This window comes from Lutra lutra, chromosome 7, assembly GCF_902655055.1.
Source record: "Lutra lutra chromosome 7, mLutLut1.2, whole genome shotgun sequence".
Taxonomy (NCBI): domain Eukaryota; kingdom Metazoa; phylum Chordata; class Mammalia; order Carnivora; family Mustelidae; genus Lutra; species Lutra lutra.
The window spans coordinates 138,443,460-138,465,271 of NC_062284.1; the positions used below are offsets into that span (position 1 = coordinate 138,443,460).

Sequence of the window (21,812 nt, forward strand, 5' to 3'; positions counted from 1 at the left end):
TGGCAGTCCTGGGCACGCTGTGTGATAGGCAGTGTGCCCAGGAAGCCAGGAAGCCTCGGAGCCCCGCCTGGAGGGTGGCAGAATCTGGGCAGGGCATTGGGGGGCGTGGGGCCCTCCAACATCGCGCCAGCAGGCGGGGCTCTGCTCTCTGGGGAAGCCCGCGCTCGGGGCGCAGTGCTCCAGCCACAGGGGCTTGCGGCTAACAGGTCCCTGGTCTGAGTGACACCTGCTGCTCTTGAGGACGGTTCTTGATGGCCCAAGAGGAGTCCCCAGCAGAGGGAGGCCCTCTCGCTGCAAGAACCTCGTCCACAACGTGTTAGAATCTTGCCGCAAACGGCTGAGCCCAGACACACGGATCCGGTGTTTCCAGATAGACGGCTGCACGTCCCTGCTGCAGCAGGAGCTGTTCCTGGCCCGGGACGTTAAAGAACTTTCATCCTCGATTTCTCCTTTGATATTGTAGAGTTGGCACGCGGAGAAGGATGGCAAGGCCATGCACCGCGCCTCCAGGCTAGTTAAAAAGCCTTGCTCAGCAGAGAGAAGCAGCCCAGTGGACCGGCGGAAGAGAAGGCAGCACACATGTCTCGGTGTCCTTGGGTGTTTGAAAGGTCCTTGCTGGCAGGACGCCTGGGGAGTCAAGGCTGTTCACCATCCGCATTGAAATGTTTGCTTGTTTGTGTCACTGCTGAATGCAGCAGAAGGACTGGACCCAGTATGCTCGGCTTTCAGATCCTGGGTTTGCACACAGACGCAGAAGTGATGGCCAGAAGCACCTTCCACCGCCACTGTCCTGGGTCTTTCATGTTCCAGAGACCCTAAGAGGTCCAAGGAACATCCTGATCGCTTTGGCCCATGACCATGCTTCACTCAGTGGCCCGATTGTCTGGGCGACACCCAGGTCCTTTCTGGCCTCTCCTCCTACCTCCTCCCAGTCCCATGGCCTGTCTTTCCCTAACTGCACACGTTCTCCGGGTTCTTCTGTTGTTCCTTTTCTCGCTCTCCTTGCCCAAATCTATAGCCCAGACAGACCTGTGGAGGCAACAATCTGAGTGTAATGTGCCCCCGTTTTTTTAAATTTTAAGATCTTATTTTTTTAAGATAGAGTGAGAAAGAGAGCACAAGCAGGGGGAGAGGAGGAGGCAGGCTCCCCACTGAGCAGGCTCAATTCCCAGGACACTGGGATCATGACATGAGCCGAAGGCAAACGCTTAACAGACTGAGCCACCCAGGTGTCCTGTGACCCCATATTTTAGGTACAATCTAATGATTTCGATTCCCTCAGAATGTCCAAAAGCTATTCACGACTTGCCTTTCCATCCCCGCCCCCCTTCTCCCTTGTGTCCCGAGTCTCAGCAAGAAGAACCACCAGGCACCAAGCCAGAATCCTGGGGATAAGCCCGAGTCCCCCGCTTTGCTTCCCAGCCAGCTGCCCACCTCCAGCCAGGCACCAGATGCCGTCAGTCCCAAGGGAAGCCTCGCATGGGTGCCCTGTGCCCACCCGAGTCCCTGCCCGGCCCCCCTCTGCCACTCTGCCCCCCCACACACCTTGCTCAACGTGCCTACGGGGGTAGATCTCCCAAGCTCCGCAGCTCACGCTCTCTCTGTGACCTTCTTCCACCCTGGGGAAGAGAGCCCGAGGCCCTCAGCTGTGTCCACATGTCGTCATCTCTCCGGAGCGTGCCTGGGCCTCGGAGCCTCTGCCCTGGATTGTCCTTCCCTTTCAAACAGCCGCCCTTCACCTTGCTTTTGACATAGTTCGAGCGCCGTCCAGTCTCCTCTACAAGCTCTCTCTGGCCCCCGAGGCACCGACTTGCTGTGCTGTTTTCTTGCGTCTGTCCCCACCATAGGACCGTGAGGCCCTTGGGAGCAGGAGTGCCTCATTGTACCCTGTGTCCCCCTTAGCGTCTGTGCTGGAATGTGTCTTCGTGTCCTGTGGTACCTGTGGTTGGGGAGAGGAGTTTCATGCAATCTGGGATTTCGGAGATACTGTCCTGTATTGCTCACGGTGGTATGCGCTCTTCTCTTGAGAATGATGCCCAGAGCACATACTAAGTGCCTGGTATAGGGCTAAGGACCAGGGGCAAAATAATGAATTCTGTTGGCCTAGAAGTTGATGGTCTAGTGGGGGTAGGACAGAAAAAAATAAAACTGTGATCCCTACAAAACATCTGAAGGGCTTGGCTCCCAGCAGCAGGGAAGTAGGGTTGGGCTATAAGACGCACGGTGATGTTCTTCGATGCGTTTAAGGGCACGTTCCGGATTGCACACCACAACATTCAGATGTGGTACGGACGGCTGTCTCCAGGCCTGGTGCTGGCTGAGCTCCCTCAAATCCAACACGTGGTTCACCGTTTGCAAAGATCCAACCATATACCAGTAACATTCAGTCCCTCCCCATCTAATTAAACTTCGTATTTCTAAGGGGCTTACCATGAACTAATAGACGGTACCTAATAGAAGTCAGATAATATTGTTTATCTGGCATAATGATGGAGGAAAGTATTCCTTTGAAGTTTTTTTTTGTTTGAGAGAGAGGAGAGAGAAAAAACAGGAGAGCACATGCACGGAGAGGGAGAGGGAGAGAGAGAATCCCAAGCCGACTCCCGGCCGAGTGCAGAACCGGACAGAGGGCTTGGGTCCCGGATGGTGAGATCATGACCTGAGCCAAAACCGAGAGCCAGACACTTAACTAACTGAGCCACCCAGGGACCCCTGAAGTTTATTATTATTATTTTAAGATTTTATTTATTTATTTGAAAAAGAGAGAGAGAAAGAGAGAGAATGAGAGGGGAGAAGGTCAGAGGGAGAAGCAGACTCCCCATGGAGCTGGGAGCCCGATGCGGGACTCGGGGATCATGACCTGAGCCAAAGGCAGTTGCTTAACCAACTGAGCCACCCAGGCAACCCCTGAAGTTTATTTTTTAACACTGCCCTTTGACCAAGCCATGCGTGTGTAATTTGCATAGGCAATTGGGTCTATGTTGTTTCCCTGACTTCCCAACCAAAGCCTGGGGAATACGTTCTTCTCTTGGTGACTTGGGATTATTTTACGAGGCTCTAAAACCCAAGGCATAGTGACATGTGATGGCGGTTGGCCCGCACACATCAAATGCTTCCAGAATGTTGCTTTACCAAACACAAACAACAAAACCAGACAAAACCCCAGAGTCTGCTGCTTCCTTCGTAGACTCTCCGGGTAACCTGGCACTCCCTGCTTCTTCCTGCCCCTAGTGTTAGCCTTTTGAGCTTACGGCTCATGCGTGTGACTGTCATGTTAGAGAAGTCAGCAAGCTAGCCCTTCCCTAGAGCAACAGGGGGCCTTGGAGGACGGAGGGACTCTGCCTGGAAGCGGACGGCTTCCCAGACGCTGTGCGGGGACGAGGACCCACGGCTCCTGCGGGCGCCCGCCGCCCTGGCTTCCCAAGTAGACCAGCGCGCCCTACCGGCCTGTCCGGGAAAGGCAGACACTCGGGAAGTGCTCCGAGTTTCTAGAAAGACACATGATCTTTAAAGACACATGTTTTACTTTTGCACATGAGCAAAAGTCCCTTCAAGTAAAAAGATACTATTGGCCGTGTCCCCGGCCAGCAGGATGGGTGAACTATCACAGGGCAGCAGCTGCGTGGGATGAAAGGAGACGAACCCACAGGAGTCTCTCTCATCCCCCATGGGGTTGTACCAGAAACTTAGTGCTTCCTAGACAGAGGTCCCCGCAGAAGAGAAGGCCGTGTGGCTGCAGATCTGTGCGGGGTGGGGAGAAGGCCCTGAAATACGTTCACCGTGTCCTCAAGGCTTCTCACACACAATTCTCTTGGTCACCCAATTTTTGTAAAGCGCTTCCCCTTCCTTTTTTTTCCTTTTACAGAGTATAATTGGTTTATAACTTAGTCTTTTATTAAAACTCTCCAACTCCAGCTTACAGAAATTTGATATCAATTAATTGTATCTCAGTAGGCTACACTCTCAGAAAGTATAAAGTTAGAATTAACAAAAGGGATTTTTCTGGCCATAAAGGAAAAAAAAATTCTCTAACTTTTCTCTGTAAAGGAAAACAGTTAAAGTCTCCACCCATTTCCAACCCCTGCCGCAGCCCCCCCCGCCCCTTCCTCCTCTGTCAAACTGGGGTGATTTCCCTTCCTTCCATGATGGATTGTTGCAGAAGGCTGGAGCAACGGAGCCCCACGATGGCAAGATTTAATTGAGAGCATGAAATGATTCAGACTCAAAGGCTGAAGTACAAAGTGAAATTCTGATGCATCCTCAAGAGTATTTATGGCCTTGGAAATACATCTTAGCAATCATTCAAAAGAAAACAATGAAACTTTTCTAAATGTTCCTCTGGCTGCAAACACTGGGTGATCATCAGAGGGAGACCTTCTGCGAACAGTTAAATCTCCTAACAGGTTTGACACGCAACACTGGCTGCTTGCTTTTCACACCCTAGGGTCTAGGGACCTTCTCAGAAGCTGCTGGAATACAGTAACAGTTTGTGCTCTGGAAACTACCTCCTGGCAAACAAACAAACAACACCCCACATAATGCAAAACATAAAAGATTTCATTAAACAGACAGTGAGGAAAAATCAACAATCATTCTATCACTTTTAATCAAGTCTTCACATGGTTCCTGATTACCATTTATTTCTTATTACCTTTGAGGAGGTTATGATTTGGGTTCTTTTCCTCTGAATAAAATGAAGTTTTCAATAAAGCATCGCGCAGCCCATGCCCGATTTTAAAAGCCTACAGCAGAGTTTGGGCCTGTAGAAAAGCAGCATGGGGACAAAGGACCACAAAACTTCCGAAGTGAAAAGCTATGTTGATCCCTACCCCCCGCCAAAGGATTTTGGACTGAAACTGTGGCCATTTTAGTTTCACAGAGTCTACAAATCACATCTGTATCCCCCAGATACACATGCGGCAAAGCTAATTCAGGAATATTTGATTTTCTGCAGGACTTGCTGGTGATACTATGATTCAGCAGGGGAAAAAAAAAAGTGCTTTGAAGGCAACAAAAACACATAGAGGAACCCAAAGGGCTCTAGTCTGCCAAAAAGATGTTATAAACAAATGCTGGAAAGAGAACATAATTTGGGAACCACTGGAGTTAATGAAAGGTTCAAGTGAGTTCATGTACAAGAACACATGATATGCCATACATGCGAGAAGGAAGATGGTATTATCTGGGGGGTAACTGTTTGGGAGCAGAATGGAGTACAAATACCTTTCCTAAAACCCTGCAGCCCTCATATAAAGACATCTTGGAATAGACAATACCTTTTGCAGACGTCACAAACACAATTTTCCCAAACCCCGGAAGGGGAAGATAGGAGGGGTGGAAAATCTCCAAGAGAAGGAACTTTTAAGTCTAAGCGATGTCAGCCCTAGAACCCAGGCCTCACAAATCCCAGGACAGAATCAGGGGCTGCTGTGGCATCCAGGCTTCTCAGAAATTCTTCTTAAGAGAATCCGCTTCCTTCAGGGGCGCCTGGGTGGCTCAGTGGGTTAAGCAGCTGCCTTCGGCTCAGGTCATGATCCCAGGTCCTGGGTTCAAGCCCCACATCGGGCTTTCTGCTCAGCAGGGAGCCTGCTTCCTCCTCTCTCTCTGCCTGCCTCTCTGCCTACTTGTGATTTCTCTCTGTCAAATAAATAAATAAAATCTTTAAAAAAAAAAAAAAAAAAAGAGAATCCGCTTCCTCCTGGATCTCCCAAGTTCTGTTCTAAACTCAGCGAACCCAATTTACGGCACACCGTGTTTCTCTTCATTTCACCCAGACGAGGAGAGCTGGACCAATGGAAGGGGGCCCTAATGAGGCCAGTCTTCCTGTCTCTAGGCGGAGCCCCCCAGCCGTGGGACAGAGATTAGCACGACTGAAGCCACTCCCATGGCCAGAGTAGGATTTCTAAAACCAGCTGTCTTGTCAGATAGAGGGAGTGAGCACCCAAAAGGCATTTCTATCTTGGCACGAGGGATTGGCAAAAATGCTCTCAGAAGGCTGGGTATTGCCTGGGTTTCTCACACGTTTCACTATTCTTAGGGGAGCTGGGGAATCGAGCTAATTCCATGATTGTGGTGATGCTATAAAGTTACCGGATAGTAGCCAAGCGCGCCAAGAAAGGGTTCAGGTTCCAGCTCATGTCTGTGGAACTGTGGGTCTCAAATGCGATTTTAACTCAGGAATGTTGGGTGGTACAACCCCCTGTGGAGTCCAAGCAGCCACTTCTTTCTTAAAATTACTCTTCTAGAATGCTCCGGCTGGCTTGGGCCGCCCATGTCTGTAGCACATGTGCTAGGCACAGAAACACACCCTCTTCGCAGGAATGAAGCAGGGACTTTAATACTGAGGTCAGCATACAGACACAAATGATGCTGGGTGTTCAAATAATGGGTCGTCTTAGGCTCAACAACCTTGACTCTTCATTGAGGGCTGTTATATAGAAGAAATGAGCTCACATTTGTAAGGTTTTTAACCATAGGTTTCATGGTGAATTTGCCTTCGGAGGGGTGGGTAGAAAGGAGAGATTCTTCCAAATATAGTAAAACATTATCTATAAATAAGCACAGGGAGAAAAACATTTTAGGATGCTTGAGTCAGCATGTTTATACACGGCATGGTTATTGAGTTTGTGGTCTAATTACACTTTGTGACCCAAATCCCAGGATTCAGATAAGTTTCTGTGTTCTTCCCACCCCCACCTTCTCACTAATATCCAGGTGGGAGATCACAAACTGATAGAGATTCCTGACTTATGTTCAAAACACCCAAATACTTGGGAGTGTAAGTGCAGATCTCTGACAACTGCTTAAGAGGTCTATTTTTATCATGTTTTCATTACAGAATTTTTTTCTCTTTTATTCCTGGCATAGTTAACTTAGGGTCAGGTATGCAATATAGTGATTCAGTCATAATAAGAATTCTAAAGAGAATCCTCAAAACTGAAATGCCAAATTATACATAAGAGTTTGATGCTTTGAGAGAAATATTTTGAACACCAGTTTTTTCCACTTCTTTATTTATTTATAAGATTTTACTTATTTATTTAGAGTGTGCATGAGCAGGGGGAGGGGCAGAGAGAGAGAATCTCCGGCAGACTTCCGTAGAGCCGGATGGGGGTCTTGATCTCGTGATCCTGAGATCATGATCCAGGCCGAAATCAAGAGTTGGATGCTCGACTGCCTGAGCCACCCAAGTGCTTTAAATCACCATGTTTGGTGCCAATACTCCAAGGGTGGTTCTGAGATTAAAAGCAGGAAGGAATGTGTTCGATATACATAGTATTTTATATTTGTGGATGCTTTAGTAAAAACTTAAAATTTAGGTCTACAGTTTTCATGTCTTTGGTTTAGCTACCTGATTTATCCTCCTGCCTTTGATCTTGCCATCAACGCTGCCCACTGAGCCTCCTGAAGGGGCACAGACATGCTTCCCCATATCCTAAGGTTTCACGCACGTTCTTGGGCTCTACTGCACACGGGAACTCAACTTACTGTAGGTTTGAAGAACACAAGCTCTGTATTGTTCCTGCTCCAGGTTTACTCGTCACCTTCAACAGCAGCTCTGTTCTCCACTGAATAAATAATGTGTGATAACTAAGAAAGACAACTATGCTTCCAAGCCACTGTTACACACTGGGGAAGGGACAGTTTACTCCCTGTCACGGGCCCACGTCTCTGCCTTCGGTAAGTCTGTGAGCTCTTCTCTCTATTCCACTCAATACAAAAATAGATCAGTTTAGAGCAGGAAACGAACAGTTTGAGATTTTCAGGAATTATCAACACTTATTTAAAAAAACAAACACACCCAAACTTACTACAACATAAGCCTGAGGAAAAGTGAGGTGATTTGGGAAATAATCTGTTCTCTAACGTGAGTGCCCCAGACCAGGTCTTCTTCAACAAGGCATCCCCGCACTTCCTACACATTCCTGTTCATGTCTTGTGTCTCTGATTTACCTGGAATCCACGAATCTGGGGGAGAAAAAAAAGCATTCTGTAAGGAGCTGATCAATTTTGGGTCCCCCATGAGAAAACGATCACACATCCATAACATCAATGAGGCTGAAAAAAACAGGTCCCTGAGGAGCACTTCTGAGTAGCATCTTGAATTTATTCCCTGTTACTAAGGTTCAACTTTCATGCTGAATGAGTATTTCCAAGAGTACTTGCTAACAGTACTCCGGCTCATTTTCTGGTTTTAAATTTGAGAACTTCCAAAACAGAAGCATGTCACCTCCAGCAACAATTTAAAAAAATTTTTTTTTTAAATTTAAGTAATTTGTAGCAGTACTTAGTGTCCAACAGAAACCACTCCGTCTGTTAAACAATATCTCGACTGCGAGGCTTCTCTTACTGTCGGTGGATAGATAACGACACGGCACAGTCATTATCACCGTGGCAACAGTACCCAGGACTATCCGAGGAAAATTGCACATAGAACCGCTGGCCCTTGAGCAGTCATGCCTCAGCTTCCTCCGGAGTTTGCTTTCTCTGCAGGTCTGGTGTGCCCCAGGGTACCACCAACCCTGCGCGGCTCCAAGACCACAGATGGTGCATGGGTTTCACCGGAGTCCCGAGTTCCGGAACCCTTCATTCCACCAGCAGGCACACGTGCCACGTCCCAACCACCGCTCTACGCGGTGAGGATGCAGCAGTGAGTTCACTCCAGTGCCTGGGAGGGAAATCTGTAAACCAGAGAATGAATGCATGTCAAGGTGCCATGCGTACAATGGGGAACAGAGGAAGCAGCGAGCCCTCTTCTGCACCCGCTTCGCAGTTCCCCAGCTGACTACCAGCTCTGGGCATCCCGCGCTGGCACCATGCCCGGCACGCAGCAGCAGCCCAGGAAACCTCTGTCCCGCGAACCAATTCCCTCCTAGCTCCCCGTTCAACAAAGCTTTCCTGGGCCTTAGGCTCCAAGGACTAAAGAGGCCTGCAAAGCCCACGAAGCCACATACCCGGAGGGGATCACGCACACGAGGGCACCTCACGCACTTTCAAGATAATAGTTATTCTGGAGAAATAACCGTGCGGTGGAGACGGGAGCCTTGGGGCCGGGTGTGGGCCTCTGCTCCCACGCGGGCTGCGGGGCAGACGGACAGCCGGACACGTGGCCCCCGCCTCGACCCGGGAGTCCCGGACGCGAGAACCTGGCCCCGGCCCGTCCCCACCACGAACGGCCGCGTTCGGCCACGGCCTTACGGAGGCACCGGGATCGCTCACCTAGGCTGGGAAAGGCGGACCGGACCGGCTCCAGCCCCGTCGCCATCCCAGACGCTGGAACCAGCCTCCCGGCTACCGCGTTGCCACGGCAACTCAACTACCGCCTACACCGGAACCGGAACCACCGCCTGGATGTGACCCCTTCCCGGCGTTCTCCGGAACGCCGAAACCCGCCCACTGCCTTCCCTAGTCATCCGGGAGTATCCCAGCAGGCCCATCTACCCTCGGAGGAAGTCGTCTTCCCCCTGGTTTCGCCTCTCCTGGCCTCGGAGCGTGACGCTGATGGACATTCACTCTCTCCAATCAACTGACAAAGCGACAGGCAGCGACCAATAGGAAGGCCGCAGGGTGCCGCTCTGATTTAAGTACGGCCTCCAATCTGGTGGGGGCCGGGCGAGCCACATGATTGGTAGAATCGAGTAAAGTGCGGGCTAGCGTTTTCCAATTATGTGGAGCAGTTCGGAGCCGGCCCAATGAGATCCTCCGGGGGGCGGGCCGGGCTGCCGCGGGCCGGGGGAAGGCTGGGGGGCGGGGGACGAGCCGAGGGCCCGGGCCGTCGAGGGCTCCGGCGAGCGTGTGGGCATGAGTGGATCCCTGGGCCGGGTGGCAGCGGCTCTGCTCCGCTCGGGGCGCGGCGCGGGCGGCGGCGGCCTGCGGGGCCCTGGCGTGCGGGCGGCGGGCTCGGGCGGCGGCGGGAGCGGCTCGGCGGAGCAACTGGACGCGCTGGTGAAGAAGGACAAGGTGGTGGTCTTCCTCAAGGGGACCCCGGAGCAGCCCCAGTGCGGCTTCAGCAACGCGGTGGTGCAGATACTCCGGCTGCACGGCGTCCGCGACTACGCGGCCTACAACGTGCTGGACGACCCCCAGCTCCGGCAAGGTCAGGGCCCGCGGGTTGGGGGGCGACGGGCAGAGGCCGCTCGGCGGGGCTGGGCTGTGCGGCGCGGGCTCTGTTTGTGGGTTCGAGTGGGGTCGGGGCACCGGCTCCTGCGCTGTGTTCGGGGTCGGGTAGGGGCATCGTTGACTTGAAGTGGGTCTTGAGGATCTGGGCATCTGGTACTCTTGTCAGCTTGGACATTGGGGAAGTTCTAGCGGTTCCGCGGTCCCCACGCGGAGCCGAGAGAGGCCTTTTGGGGCCAGATCGCTCAGGCTCGGTCCGAGGAGAGTGGTGGGGAAAGGGGCCTGGAGGGATCCTGTAAGAACCACTAGAAGGCGGGCACTTTGGGGGACACGTTGAGTGAGTTGGCCTGTCTCTTGGTGCTGTTGATGGTAGAGGAAGGGCCGGAGCTGCCCTTATCAGAGGCGGTGGGGTCAGAGGCTGGTGCCTCAGGGCTGGGGGTGTCAGGAGCTATCGTGTGTTGCTACAAGGAGCGGGTAGACACAGCTTTTGGACTCGTCTTCGTTGGGATCACTTGGTGTGGAAGGAAAAGGCATGAACTTTATTTTTAGATCCTTGAGGCCAGGGAGGGATTTGTAGGGGTCTAGGGCTTGGAGAGAGAGGCTTGTGCAGAGAGGTATGAGGAATGACCCTTGGGCTCTAGCTAACTCGAGCTTGGATCTCAGGGAACCTGGCGCCAATCAGGGTGTGCGGCCAGATGGCAACAGGTCCCGTGGCTTGTCGCTGGCTTGGGAAAGGAGGGAGGGCCCTGACAGCTAATAGTACCTTTTCTGCGGAACACGGTGCTAGGAACCTTATAAGTATCTCAGTGGGGGAGGAGGACAGGGCCAGTGGAGTACATAGATCTGCTCCTTGGCTAGGGCCCTTGGTCAGAGTTGGTGGAGAAATGGGGAGGCTGTGCCTGCACTTCCTGGAGGGTGGCTTAGTATCCTGCATTCCAGTTAGAGACCTCCAGTAGGGGTCCTGGCATCTCTCTGAGCCCGTGCTGTTCTTTAGTTACAGTGTTCTGAAAACAGTTTTACCCAGCACCAGGTTCCCTGTTATTCTACATGTAGAATTCTAGAGTTTGTTATTATGTACTTAGGACTGTTATTCTGCAGTTGAAATGATCAGTCCTCGTCTTCCCTCCTTGACCAGACAGGCTGGTGTGGCGGAAAGACTTGGGGCTGGAATCCCGCTGCAGCCAGTAGCCGGGCAACCCTAAGCAAGTCCTATTACTGCATTTTCCTTTTCGGTAATGGGACGATAATGAAACCAAACTTGACAAAGGTTTGATGAGGAAAAATAGAGAAAGTAAATCTTTTTAGAAAGTGCCCATCATTTTATCCGGAACACAGAAGGCACCCACTCAGCGGGAGGTATTTTATCATTGGGACTTAATGGTTCTCAGAGGAAGTATATTTTCCGCAGATTAATTCGTGGAAAACTCTCAGTTTGGATGGGTGGAAACTAGTAGGAGGACGGAAGGCAGGATACCATGACCCGCTCTGTGTGATGCTACCCTGTAGTAGCCTCCTGGTCCTTGTTTGTTTGCCTGCTAGAGTGTCACTGGCTGCTGGGTGCACCGGCACTCAGGCCGTGGGGTGTGTTTTTCATACAGGGTGGGGGGGTAGGGGGATGGCTGCAGTCTTCACCCAGCGGTGGCTGCTCTGCTTCAAAGATAAGATAGGAGAAACTACTCCGCAGTCTTTCAGCAGGGACCTTGCCACAGGGCAGGCTAGTAGGGCTGTTAATAAAAAGTCATGTCATTGATAGCTTGCTTAGTATAAGGTTTTGAGGGTCTTTGGTTTGTGGTTTCTATTCTGTTTACTTTTATCTTTTGTAAATTTATTTATTTATTTATTTTAGAGAGGGAACGCAGAGGGGAGGGACAGGAAATTAGGACTTGAACATAGTTTTTCAGGGGGCACAATTCAACTCACAACACCAGTCTTTTTAAAGATTTATTTATTTATTTATCTGAGAGAGAGAGAGAGCGAGCGTGCGGGAGCGTGCAGGAGTGTGCATATGCAGTGGGGAGGGGGCAGAGAGAGAGAGGGAGAGAGAATTCTCAAGTAGACACCCCCCACCCCCATCTGAGTGAGCAGCCACACTCAGGGCTCTATCCCAGGACCCTGAGATCATAACCTGAGCAGTTGGTCAACTGACGGAGCCACCCAGGTGCCCTGTGTCTCCCGTTTAACCTAACTGGAGATGGGGGTGTCCTGGAGCGTAAGAAGAAAGTAGGAGCAGAAGTAAGAAGGTTTACACATAGCTGAGGTTCCCATCTCATATTTCAGTCTCACGTTCCAGTGTTCAAGCAACAGCAACAAGAATTTAGCCCTTAAATTTTTTGAGCGTGTTGAGTTTCATCATTTTCATTCCCAGTTTGTTTCATACCAGATTATTATCTTGGTCAATAAATGTGTTGCGTATATATTGGACATTAACACACACCTCTTTTGTGGCTTGGAAAAATAAGCATGCATGCCAGTATTAACCCTCAGACTGGGGCAGGGTGGTGTGAGCTCGTTCCCGCGGTGTGGATGACTTTAGTCAGGGTAAGACTCGATAAAAACACAAACACTCTTCATCTCTTTGCTCTCTGCACCCTTGAGTTTTACGGAGAGAAGCTGACAGGCTGTCTGATGCTTGCTTTTGCTAGCCACAGATGTATCTGTGCACTTTTCCCAGATCCAAGGTCACCGCTTGTAACTAGAGAGGGGCTCCTGCAAAACTGCCTTTCCTTTTCTCTTGTGCCAGAGCTTTACAAAGGACTCAGAGCCCAGGGAACACCCACAGAAGCTGTCTTCCTGTTCTGGGGGCCGGGTCCCTGAAGTGTGATTCGGAGACAGCTTGGCCTGTGACCCAGGGAGCAGAGACGTGTGTGAGGTCTTCCTCAGGTCTTTTCTTTCTCCTGTTGACCTGGAAGAACACAGAAGGTGGCCACAGAGGGACCGGGTCCCAGTGGACAGGTGTCAGCACACCCTAATCCTGGTCTAACAAAGAATCTCATTTTCTGTTGTAAATCTGACTTGCTCATTGAAGAAACTTGGAAACGCTGAAGGCAATAAAGGGAAATTACCTGCAATTCTATATCCACCATTATTAACATTTGGATCTAGTTTCTAATCTTTTATTTTTTAAAACCACATTTGAGATCAGGCATGTCTGGGCATAGTATTTTGCCCTCCCGAAAAGGGGGAGCTTGTCTTATGCCACTGCCTGAGGATCCTGTATATTGCTTATGCAGAGCAAGCTTTCAGTGATTCTTTTTTTAAAGCTTTTATTTATTTAAAAAAAAAAAAAAGCTTTTATTTATGTTGAGAGAGAGAGCGCGCTAGTGCGCATGTGCACAAGTGGGGGGAGGGGCAGAGGGAAAGAGACTCCTAAGCTGGTTCCTTGCCCAGCGCAGAGTCTGATGCGGGGCTCGGTCCCAGGACCCCAAGATGATGACCTGAGCTGAAACCAAGAGTCAGACACTTAACCAGTGGGACGCTTAACTGACTGAGCCACGCAGATGCCCCTCAGTGAATGTTTTAATGAATAAGTAAATCCTTCTTTTATATATACCTCTTTTAAACTCTGTCCCATGCTCTTAAAAACATAAACACTGTGAAATTTCTGCCTGTTCAGATCATCTGTAGAATGAATAGCCATTATCCTGTTGTAGAGTGTTTAAGTATTTGAAACTATGCTCAGCATCGGGGAGATTAAGCAACAGGAACAAATCTGTGACAATGGCAAATGTTAGAAGTTACATTAACAAGTGGTGTTTCTGGCCTTGTGTGGCAGATGAGAGTATAAAAAGGTACCAGCACATGGGAGGAGTAACTGTCAGTACCGGGTCAAGTTGAAGGTGAACATGGCTGAAGACCCAGCTGCTTCACTCCTGGGCACACAGTCTAGAGTGGGGGTTGACAGACTTCCTTTGTAAAGGGCCAGAGAGGAAATACTTCAGTCTGTGTGGACCGCACGGTCTCCATGGCACGGATTCTGCTCTGCTGCGGTGGCGTGAAAGCGGTTGTAACAGTATCTGACAGGTGGGTGTGGCCGAGTCCCAATAAAACTTTATTTACAAAAATAGGAAGTGGACCACAGGCGGCCCAAACGCCATAGTTTGCCACCCCTTTCTCCAGAAAGGAAGCCCCTGCGTTTGAGTTAGAAGACAGATAAAATGATATTCATTGACGTGTTGCTTGTAATAAAGAAAAATTAGCAAGAGGGGGTCTTGGTCTCTTAGCAGACTGGATAAATAAACTGTGGTATAAAGCTGCATGGTGGGAAACTAAATTGTGGCTAAAACGAGCTGGATCTAGATGTCATCCATGTGACTGTGTCCCAGAGAATGCAGTGTTTAGTTGTGAAGTAAATTGCAAAAAAAGTAACTACGGCACAATGCTGTTTGTGTTAAAGGTGTGAGACGGTCCCCCGTGTCATGGATACACGTGCAGTGTGAGTATGGTTCGTGGGCTAGGGTGACTTGCCAGCCACAGGCCAGAGGCCATCTCTGCCGGTCTAGAACCTGGCCTTCGGACTCATAGAAACCTGGATGGAAATCCAGGCTCCACCACTTGCCAGCACTGTGACTTTGGTGAGATAACCTCTCTGAGCCTTGGTTTCTTCATCTGTAAAACAGAAAATTATGCAGTCCCTGTAGGATTTTTGCAAAGTTTAAGTGAGGCTATGTGTGTAAAATTCTTAGAGAGTATGAAATTCAATAACCCTTAGCTCAGCAAATGAATATTTTCGTGCTGCCTGGCCGCAGGACTGGTATTTTTTTCTGCGTTCGTCCCCATTGCGTGTATTTCTCAGAGGAGCACGATGGAAGGATGGCATACGGGACATCACGGTGGACAGAATCTCCGCTGGTACCTGGAGTTGTGGGAGTTTAACCCCATCACCAGTTAGATCTCATCACATCTTCGCAGTAAATCCGGAAATAGTTATTCCCACTTCACAGGCAGGGAAACTGAGGCTAAGAGAGTAGCAGATTGATCTGACACTGCATTTATTTACAAGCTGGCAAGCCACAGCCCGCTGACTCGAATCCAGTGCTCTGTTCACTCTGGCACTGGCCCCTGGAGGGTCTGCCTTTCCCTTACTCTTAGCTCAGATATCTCCGGTGATGCTGTCATTCTCTCTAGGAAGCCAGAGGAGGCCCTGTGACTTGCCCGAGGCAGAGTTGATCTGCATCAGATTCCGAAGCTGCTCCTACGGTGAAAATCTTCCAGGGAGAAAGGAAAACTGTAATTGTGGTGCTCCTATCCTTTGTTGTCCAGACTGGGAACGAAGTCTAATATTCTGAAACGTGATGAATTTTGAAAAATCCCTTTTGAAAGTTCTGGAAGGGAACTTTCTAATACCCTTATTTTCCCCCCCACTCTGGTTTGATGCTTTGGAATATTCATTTTTTTAGTGGGGCAGTAGATGCCTGTAGAACTGATTTTATCAGACCGCCTCCTTCCTTACTCCCAGTTTCTAGTGTCACCCTATTATGTAACTTTGCAGTCAATATTTTTTGTCCCAAATTGAATCGTTGTCACTTGTCATCTGTAAAATATGATTACCATTAAAATCCACTCTTGGATACGATTTCCTAATTTTTCAGAGTTTCTCTCTCTGATTCTGAGTTATTTGGAGTGAAATTTGGAAGAGCTTTCATTGTATGTTAGTTTTTGAAAGTGGAAAAGCAAGAGAAGTTAGCCACGTTTAAACGATTACATAGGAATTGATGGGATTCATTTTTCATTTTCAGCTTATGAACAGTGGTCTTTTATTCTTGGAAGTTACTTGCATTGTGCTATAGGAATCACTTGAATATTTCTTTAAATAGTCAAACCTGTAATCAGACCTTTAAAAATAGAAAATAGTATATTTTCAAGATGCCAGAGCTCTTTGCCTTGATATCAGCTGCCTATAACGTTTGTTCCCCTAAAACCAAAGAAGCTGGGGGCGCCTGGGTGGCTCAGTGTGGGTTAAAGCCTCTGCCTTTGGCTCAGGTCATGATCTCCGGGTCCTGGGATCGAGCCCCACATCAGGCTCTCTGCTCAGCAGTGAGCCTGCTTCCTCCTCTCTCTCTGCCTACTTGTGATCTCTGTCTGTCAAATAAATAAATTAAAACAAAACAAAACAAAACAAAGAAGCAGGTAAGTTTAATTTTGATAAACTATCCACTAGTTGGCACCATAGCCACTGTCACATGCCATCATGGGCTCTGACGCCAGGTTCTCCTGAATTCTTGAAATACAAATTATTAGGCAAGAGAGCATGGCCCTAGGGTCTGGAAGGTGTCTGTCTCCCTCACACATGGCTGTGTTGTGTCCCATGTTCAGGTTGGTTGGAAAGCCCACCTGTTTGGTAGTTTTAACGGTGACGGTTGATTCCGGTGACATGTCCTCTTCCCTCTAGTCTGGACACGTGTTCTGTAGTGATGTGCTGCTTAAATGAACGAGACAACCCTAAAGCTTTGAGTGAGTGTGGGACTGTGAACGTGATTGACGCGAGCAAAGTATTCTACTTTGCAGAGATTTTAAAAAATGACTTTTTAGGATTGGATGTATGTGGTTGGAGTGAACCTCAGATGGCAAATTTATTTTGATTTTTGGTGTGTCTCATAAATTTGCTGTGTTTCATTTAGGCAGTCACTGAAAGAATCATATTCGTTGTCTTGGAAGGCTTAACACAATGTATTACTAATTGAAAAAGATCCAGATAGAAAATCATGCACATAAAGGGTTTATGCACACAATATAGAAGATATTTAAGAAAGTTTCCAAGAATTATGACTTCTATGCTGAGTCATCTGTGTTGCACCAAATATCAGAATTCAAGATAAAAACTTGAATTCATTGAGAAATTCTAATAAATCTAGATTTTTGGTACTCTAATGACATTCTGATGGTTAATGGAATTTTCCCTTTTTTAGTAACCCCCGTACCTCTAGCGGATTTATTTATTTATTTTTAAAGACATCCAAAGTGGCTTAGAAGTGTCCTTTTCTGGGCGTGAAGTGTACAGCATGATGGCTGTAGTTAATAATACTGTATTGCACATTTGAAAGTTTTTGAGAAACTAGATCTCAAAAGTTCTCATCACAGGAGGAAATCTTTGTAACTGCACGTGGTCACGGATGGTAACGAGATTTACTGTGGTGATCAGTTTGTAATATATACAAATATCAAGTCATTATGTTGTAGACCTGAAATGATACGATGTCATATGTCAATTACACCTCAAAAAAAAAAAAAGTTAAAAAAAAAGTACGTTTTTTGGGCCCTATGATATTGTAACCCTTTCTCGGTAGAGGAAGTCTGGAGGAGAAAGATAAAGCCCTCCGTGGGGGGCCTTCTCTGGTTCTCTGTTTAGAGCAAAGTCACTATTTTTTTTAAGAAGGTAGTGACTTTTAAAAGAGAAGAAACCATTATTATCTTAGGACTTGTGATAAGAGTCAAATGGCTGATTTTATTTGGAAAACAAGTGATCATAAATGATAGGATATCAAAGACTAGTTTTGGTATTTTTCGTTGATTTACACAAAAACCACCACTGAATGATTCTTAATTTGCGTAGTATTGTATTTTGTTTGAAGAATCTGTTGACTTTTCTGTTTTATCTTGTCTGCTCATTTTGCCCTTTTAAAAACACCTTCCTATCTATAGAAGTATAAAAATAGCAACTGTGGTCTATAGTGGTTAATTCTTCTATGCCATGCTTTTGCTCAGCCTCTCTTTATAGCACCAACACTGGTGTTTTATGGATGGATGGATTTTTAAAAGCGTATCTCATCTGTAGGAAGGAGGTAGAACACGAAGAAAGAGTAATCTTTTGTCTTAAGCCTGAAACCACATTTACTTCCTCCTGTCTTGTTAAGACCATCAGCCTTATGGTCTGGAACTGAACAGAGTGGTCGCCCAGCTGGGGTGTCCTAGGAGGTGCCACATCTCTGTGTGTCCTCAGAACCGTTCGCACGGTTCTTGAGGTTCTTGTCTTTGAGGACAGGGAGGGGGTCTCTCTCACCCCGTGGCCCAGGACATGGACGTTAGCTGGGCTTTGGGCCTTTCCTTGCTTTGACTCAGTGACGGTGAATTCTGGGCCGAGCCCCATCAGCCTGCCCCACGGAGAGCCCATCGAGGGGCTGAAGAGGGTGAAGGCTGTAGGCCGCCCTAGGATAGAGATTGTTCTTTGGGCAAAAGGATTATTAAAAATAAAACCCAGTGACACAGCATCTTGGTGGTGTTCCCCAACCCAGACGGGCACAAGAAGCCTGAGTGAAGCCTGCCTCGCTTGGCAGACTTCCTGGGGTGGACCCACGTTAGGCGGTCCATTTGGAAAGGAAGTCATAGTGCTGAAGTTTTGTTGCACAGAATCCATGACTGCAGAGGAAGGGGGACCATGGCATCCACCGGCCAGGTTCTCTGCCCTCGGTCCCTGTTCACCGTCTGTCCTCTGTCCAGGGAGAGCCTCACCTCCCCGATGCTCAGGAGGACGGTGGGAGGTGGGGGTGGAGACAGGCAGACAGTTGAGTGACTTGGGGCGACCTCACAGTTGGTAATCGGAAATGGTAGGGTTTACGTAGCGGTCTGGTTTTCACTAAAGCTCCCACTCCGTGGCCGACACATGGTTCCCCAAGGATGGGAGGGGGACGCGGTGGGGGACCCCGGGAGGAAATTGCCCCCTGCGCAGTTCAGCTCCGAGCACCTAAGTGACGCCTGAGTGTTCTTCCCCGCAGGCATTAAGGACTACTCCAACTGGCCCACCATCCCGCAGGTGTACCTCGACGGCGAGTTCGTGGGCGGCTGTGACATCCTCCTGCAGATGCACCAAAATGGGGACCTGGTGGAGGAACTGAAAAAGCTGGGGATCCGCTCGGCCCTTTTGGATGAAAAGAAAGACCAAGACTCAAAGTGAGGGCGGCCCGTGGTCCCCCGCGCAGCAGCGGGCTGCGGGTGCTGAGAGCCACTGCCCGCAAAGCCTTACCGAGTCTGCTGTTCGCTCTCCGGATGACCGCTGCTTGCACGGGTCCCCCTGCTTGTCAGTAGTTGGGGGGTTTGGTGTGTCTGGGGTTTGGGCTGCGAATATTCGATTGTGAACATAATTATAACCACTGCACTGTAATAATGCACTGTTGTATTATGATATTGTTGTAAGCAAAATCTGTCCTCATATTGTCATCTGCTCTTTGCCTGATTCAGGAGTAAAACCAGGAGCTTTTAAATCATCATTATTCATGAATCCTCTGCAAATGTGTCAGTTGGCAAAGATAATACCCACCCCCCAATTTTTCGTAGCTTCTTCTGTTAAGAAAAATGATGGCCAAGGAAGAAGATGTGGGAACTGGGGTGCTGTTTTTTAAAAATAAACTGTCAACTGAGGGAAACCGTGTGCGAGTTGTTAATTCGGAATGGTGGTAAGCCTGTCCCTCAGTCTGCTCGGGCTACTGTGACAAAATACCACGGACTGGCTGGCTTGTAAACAACACGTGTTTACTTCTTCAAATTCTGGAAGTCTGAAGTCCAAACTCAAGGCTTCAGCAGATTAGGTCTCTGGCGAGGGCTGTGCCCGCCTGGTTCACAGGCTCCTCTTCTCCCTGTGTGTCCTCACGAGGAAGCTCTCTGGTCTCCCTCTTAGAAGGGCACAGATCCCATTCACGAGGACCCTGCCCTCCTCATCTGCTCACCTCCCAAAGACCCCCCCCCCAAACCACCACTCTGGGGGTAGGCGTCAGCACAGGAATGTTGAGGGCACACAGACCTTCAGTCTGCAACAGTTTAAGGATGTTTAATGCCTGTGACCTTCTCTTTCTAGAAATTAAGAGTGATTCTTAACACTCTTCCGTTAAATTTGACATAGAAATTGCCATCAGACTATGGTCTGATTTTTCGAGGGGAGGTAAGTGTCAACACTGAGTGCTGTTGACGGTGCAGTTGGAGGCCTGGGTGTCGTGCCCAGAAGTGAGGTGGCTGAGGCTAGGGGAGGCAACCCCCCTCACCCACTTTGGAGGGCTGGTGCTTGGCAAGCTGCACTGCCAGCAGCTGGGGAGAAGTCACCGGCAGGCCTCCAAAGAGGAATCCACACAGCATTTTCTTAAGAAATACAGTGTTTACATGATACTGTGTAGAGAAAACCCTAAAGACCACCAAAAAACTAGAACTGATAAAGGAATTCAGTAAGGTCTCAGGATACAAAATCCGTTGCATTTCTGTATGCTAATAATGAAGCAGCAGAAAGAGAAGTTAAGAAAACAGGTGCCTGGGTGGCTCAGTGGGTTAAGCCTCTGCCTTCGGCTCATGTCATGATCTCAGGGTCCTGGGATTGAGCCCCGAATCGGGCTCTCTGCTCAGTGGGGAGCCTGCTTCCCCCTCTCTCTCTGCCTGCCTCTCTGCCTGCTCTGTCAGGCAGATCTGATCCGTGGTCTGTGATCTCTCTGTCAAATAAAAAAAAAAAAAAAAGAAAAGAAAACAGTCCCATTTATACTTGCACCAAAAATAAAAGTACCTAGGAGTAACACTTAAGCAGGTAGGTGAAAGATATGTACTCTGAAAACTCTGAGATGTTGATGAAAGAGATTGAAGACCTCACAAAGAAATGGAAAGACATTCCTCACTTAGGGATTAGAGAAACAAAAACAAATATTGTTAACATGCCCATGCTACCCAAAGCAACCTATAGATATAATGCAATCCCTATCAAAGCACCAATAGCATTTTCCACAGATTTAGAACAAATAGTCCTAAATCTGTATGGAACCACAGAAGACCCCAACTAACCAAAGCGATCTTGAAAAAGGAAAAAAAAAAACACCCAAGAACCTGGAGATAACACAATTCCAGATTTCAAGTTATATTACAAAGCTGTAGCAAATGACAGTATGCCACTGGCATAAAAATAAGACACAGAGATCAATGGAACAGAATAGGAAACCCAGAAATAAACTCACAATCATATGGTCAATCTACAAGAAAGCAGTTAAGAATGTGCAATGGGAGAAATTCTCTTCAACAAATGGTGTTGGGAATACTGGACAGCTACATGCAGAAGAATGAAATTGGACCGCTTCCTGTCCTCACACAAAAATAAACTCAAAATGGATTAAGGCTCTAAATAGACCTGAAACCATAAAAATCCTAGAAGTGAGCACAGGTGATAATTTCTCTGACATTGGCCTTAGCAATATCTTTCTAGGTGTGTCTCCTGAAGCAAGGGAAATAAAAGCAAAAGTAAACTGTTGGGACTACATCAGATTCCACACGGCAAAGGAAACCATCAACAAAGCTAAAAGGCAGCCTGCTGAATGGGAGGAGAAGGTATTTGTAAATGACATGTCTGATAAAGGGTTAGTATTCAAAATACATATAGAACTGCTACAACTCAACAAATAATCCAGTTAAAAAATGGGCAGAAGACATTAACAGACATGTTTCCAAAGACATCCCAATGGCCAGCAGACAACATGAGAAGATGCTCAACGTCACTCAACATCAGGGAGATGCAGATCAAAACTACAATGACCCATCACTTCCCATCCGTCAGAATTCCGGCTAATATCAACAGCTCAAGAAAGAACAAATGTTGGAGAGGATGTGTAAAGAAAGGAGCCCTCTTGCACTATTGGTGGGAGTGTAAACGGGTGCAACCACTGTGGAAAACAGTATGGAGGTGCCTCTAGTTAAAGATAGAACTACACTATGATAATCAGACCACTGGGTATTCACGCAAA

The 21,812-nt window shown here is 48.4% G+C and overlaps 1 protein-coding gene, 1 long non-coding RNA gene and 1 other non-coding gene across 4 annotated transcripts; 1 reads left to right on the plus strand and 2 right to left on the minus strand.

The window, feature by feature from the left end:
* Positions 1 to 3,177: 3,177 nt before the first annotated feature.
* On the minus strand, positions 3,178 to 9,460 carry LOC125105058 (uncharacterized). Of its 2 annotated transcripts, none has more exons than XR_007128800.1 (5): positions 9,220 to 9,460; positions 7,812 to 7,968; positions 7,489 to 7,702; positions 6,454 to 6,548; positions 3,178 to 5,637 (listed from the first exon to the last, which is right to left on the minus strand). It is a non-coding gene; the product is annotated as an uncharacterized LOC125105058 (long non-coding RNA). The 2 variants fall into 2 exon arrangements; XR_007128799.1 differs by having other exon boundaries at positions 7,489 to 7,710; positions 9,220 to 9,458.
* Positions 8,274 to 8,547, minus strand: LOC125105905 (small Cajal body-specific RNA 13). Its single transcript, XR_007129144.1, has one exon. It is a non-coding gene; the product is annotated as a small Cajal body-specific RNA 13 (non-coding RNA).
* A 279-nt stretch (positions 9,461 to 9,739) lies between the features above and the next one.
* Positions 9,740 to 19,472, plus strand: GLRX5 (glutaredoxin 5). Its single transcript, XM_047738097.1, has 2 exons — positions 9,740 to 10,096; positions 18,825 to 19,472. Exons 1-2 carry the CDS (start codon positions 9,802 to 9,804, stop codon positions 19,001 to 19,003), a joined length of 474 nt encoding a protein of 157 aa, XP_047594053.1. The 5' UTR covers positions 9,740 to 9,801; the 3' UTR covers positions 19,004 to 19,472.
* The last annotated feature ends 2,340 nt before the right edge of the window (positions 19,473 to 21,812 follow it).

What these genes read in the sequence shown, in the direction of transcription:
- GLRX5 (XM_047738097.1), top strand. Translation starts at nt 9,802, where the DNA reads ATGAGTGGATCCCTGGGCCGGGTGGCAGCGGCTCTGCTCCGCTCGGGG. An exon ending in CGACCCCCAGCTCCGGCAAG is followed by an intron (nt 10,097 to 18,824) that starts GTCAGGGCCCGC and finishes TCTTCCCCGCAG; the next exon opens with GCATTAAGGACTACTCCAAC.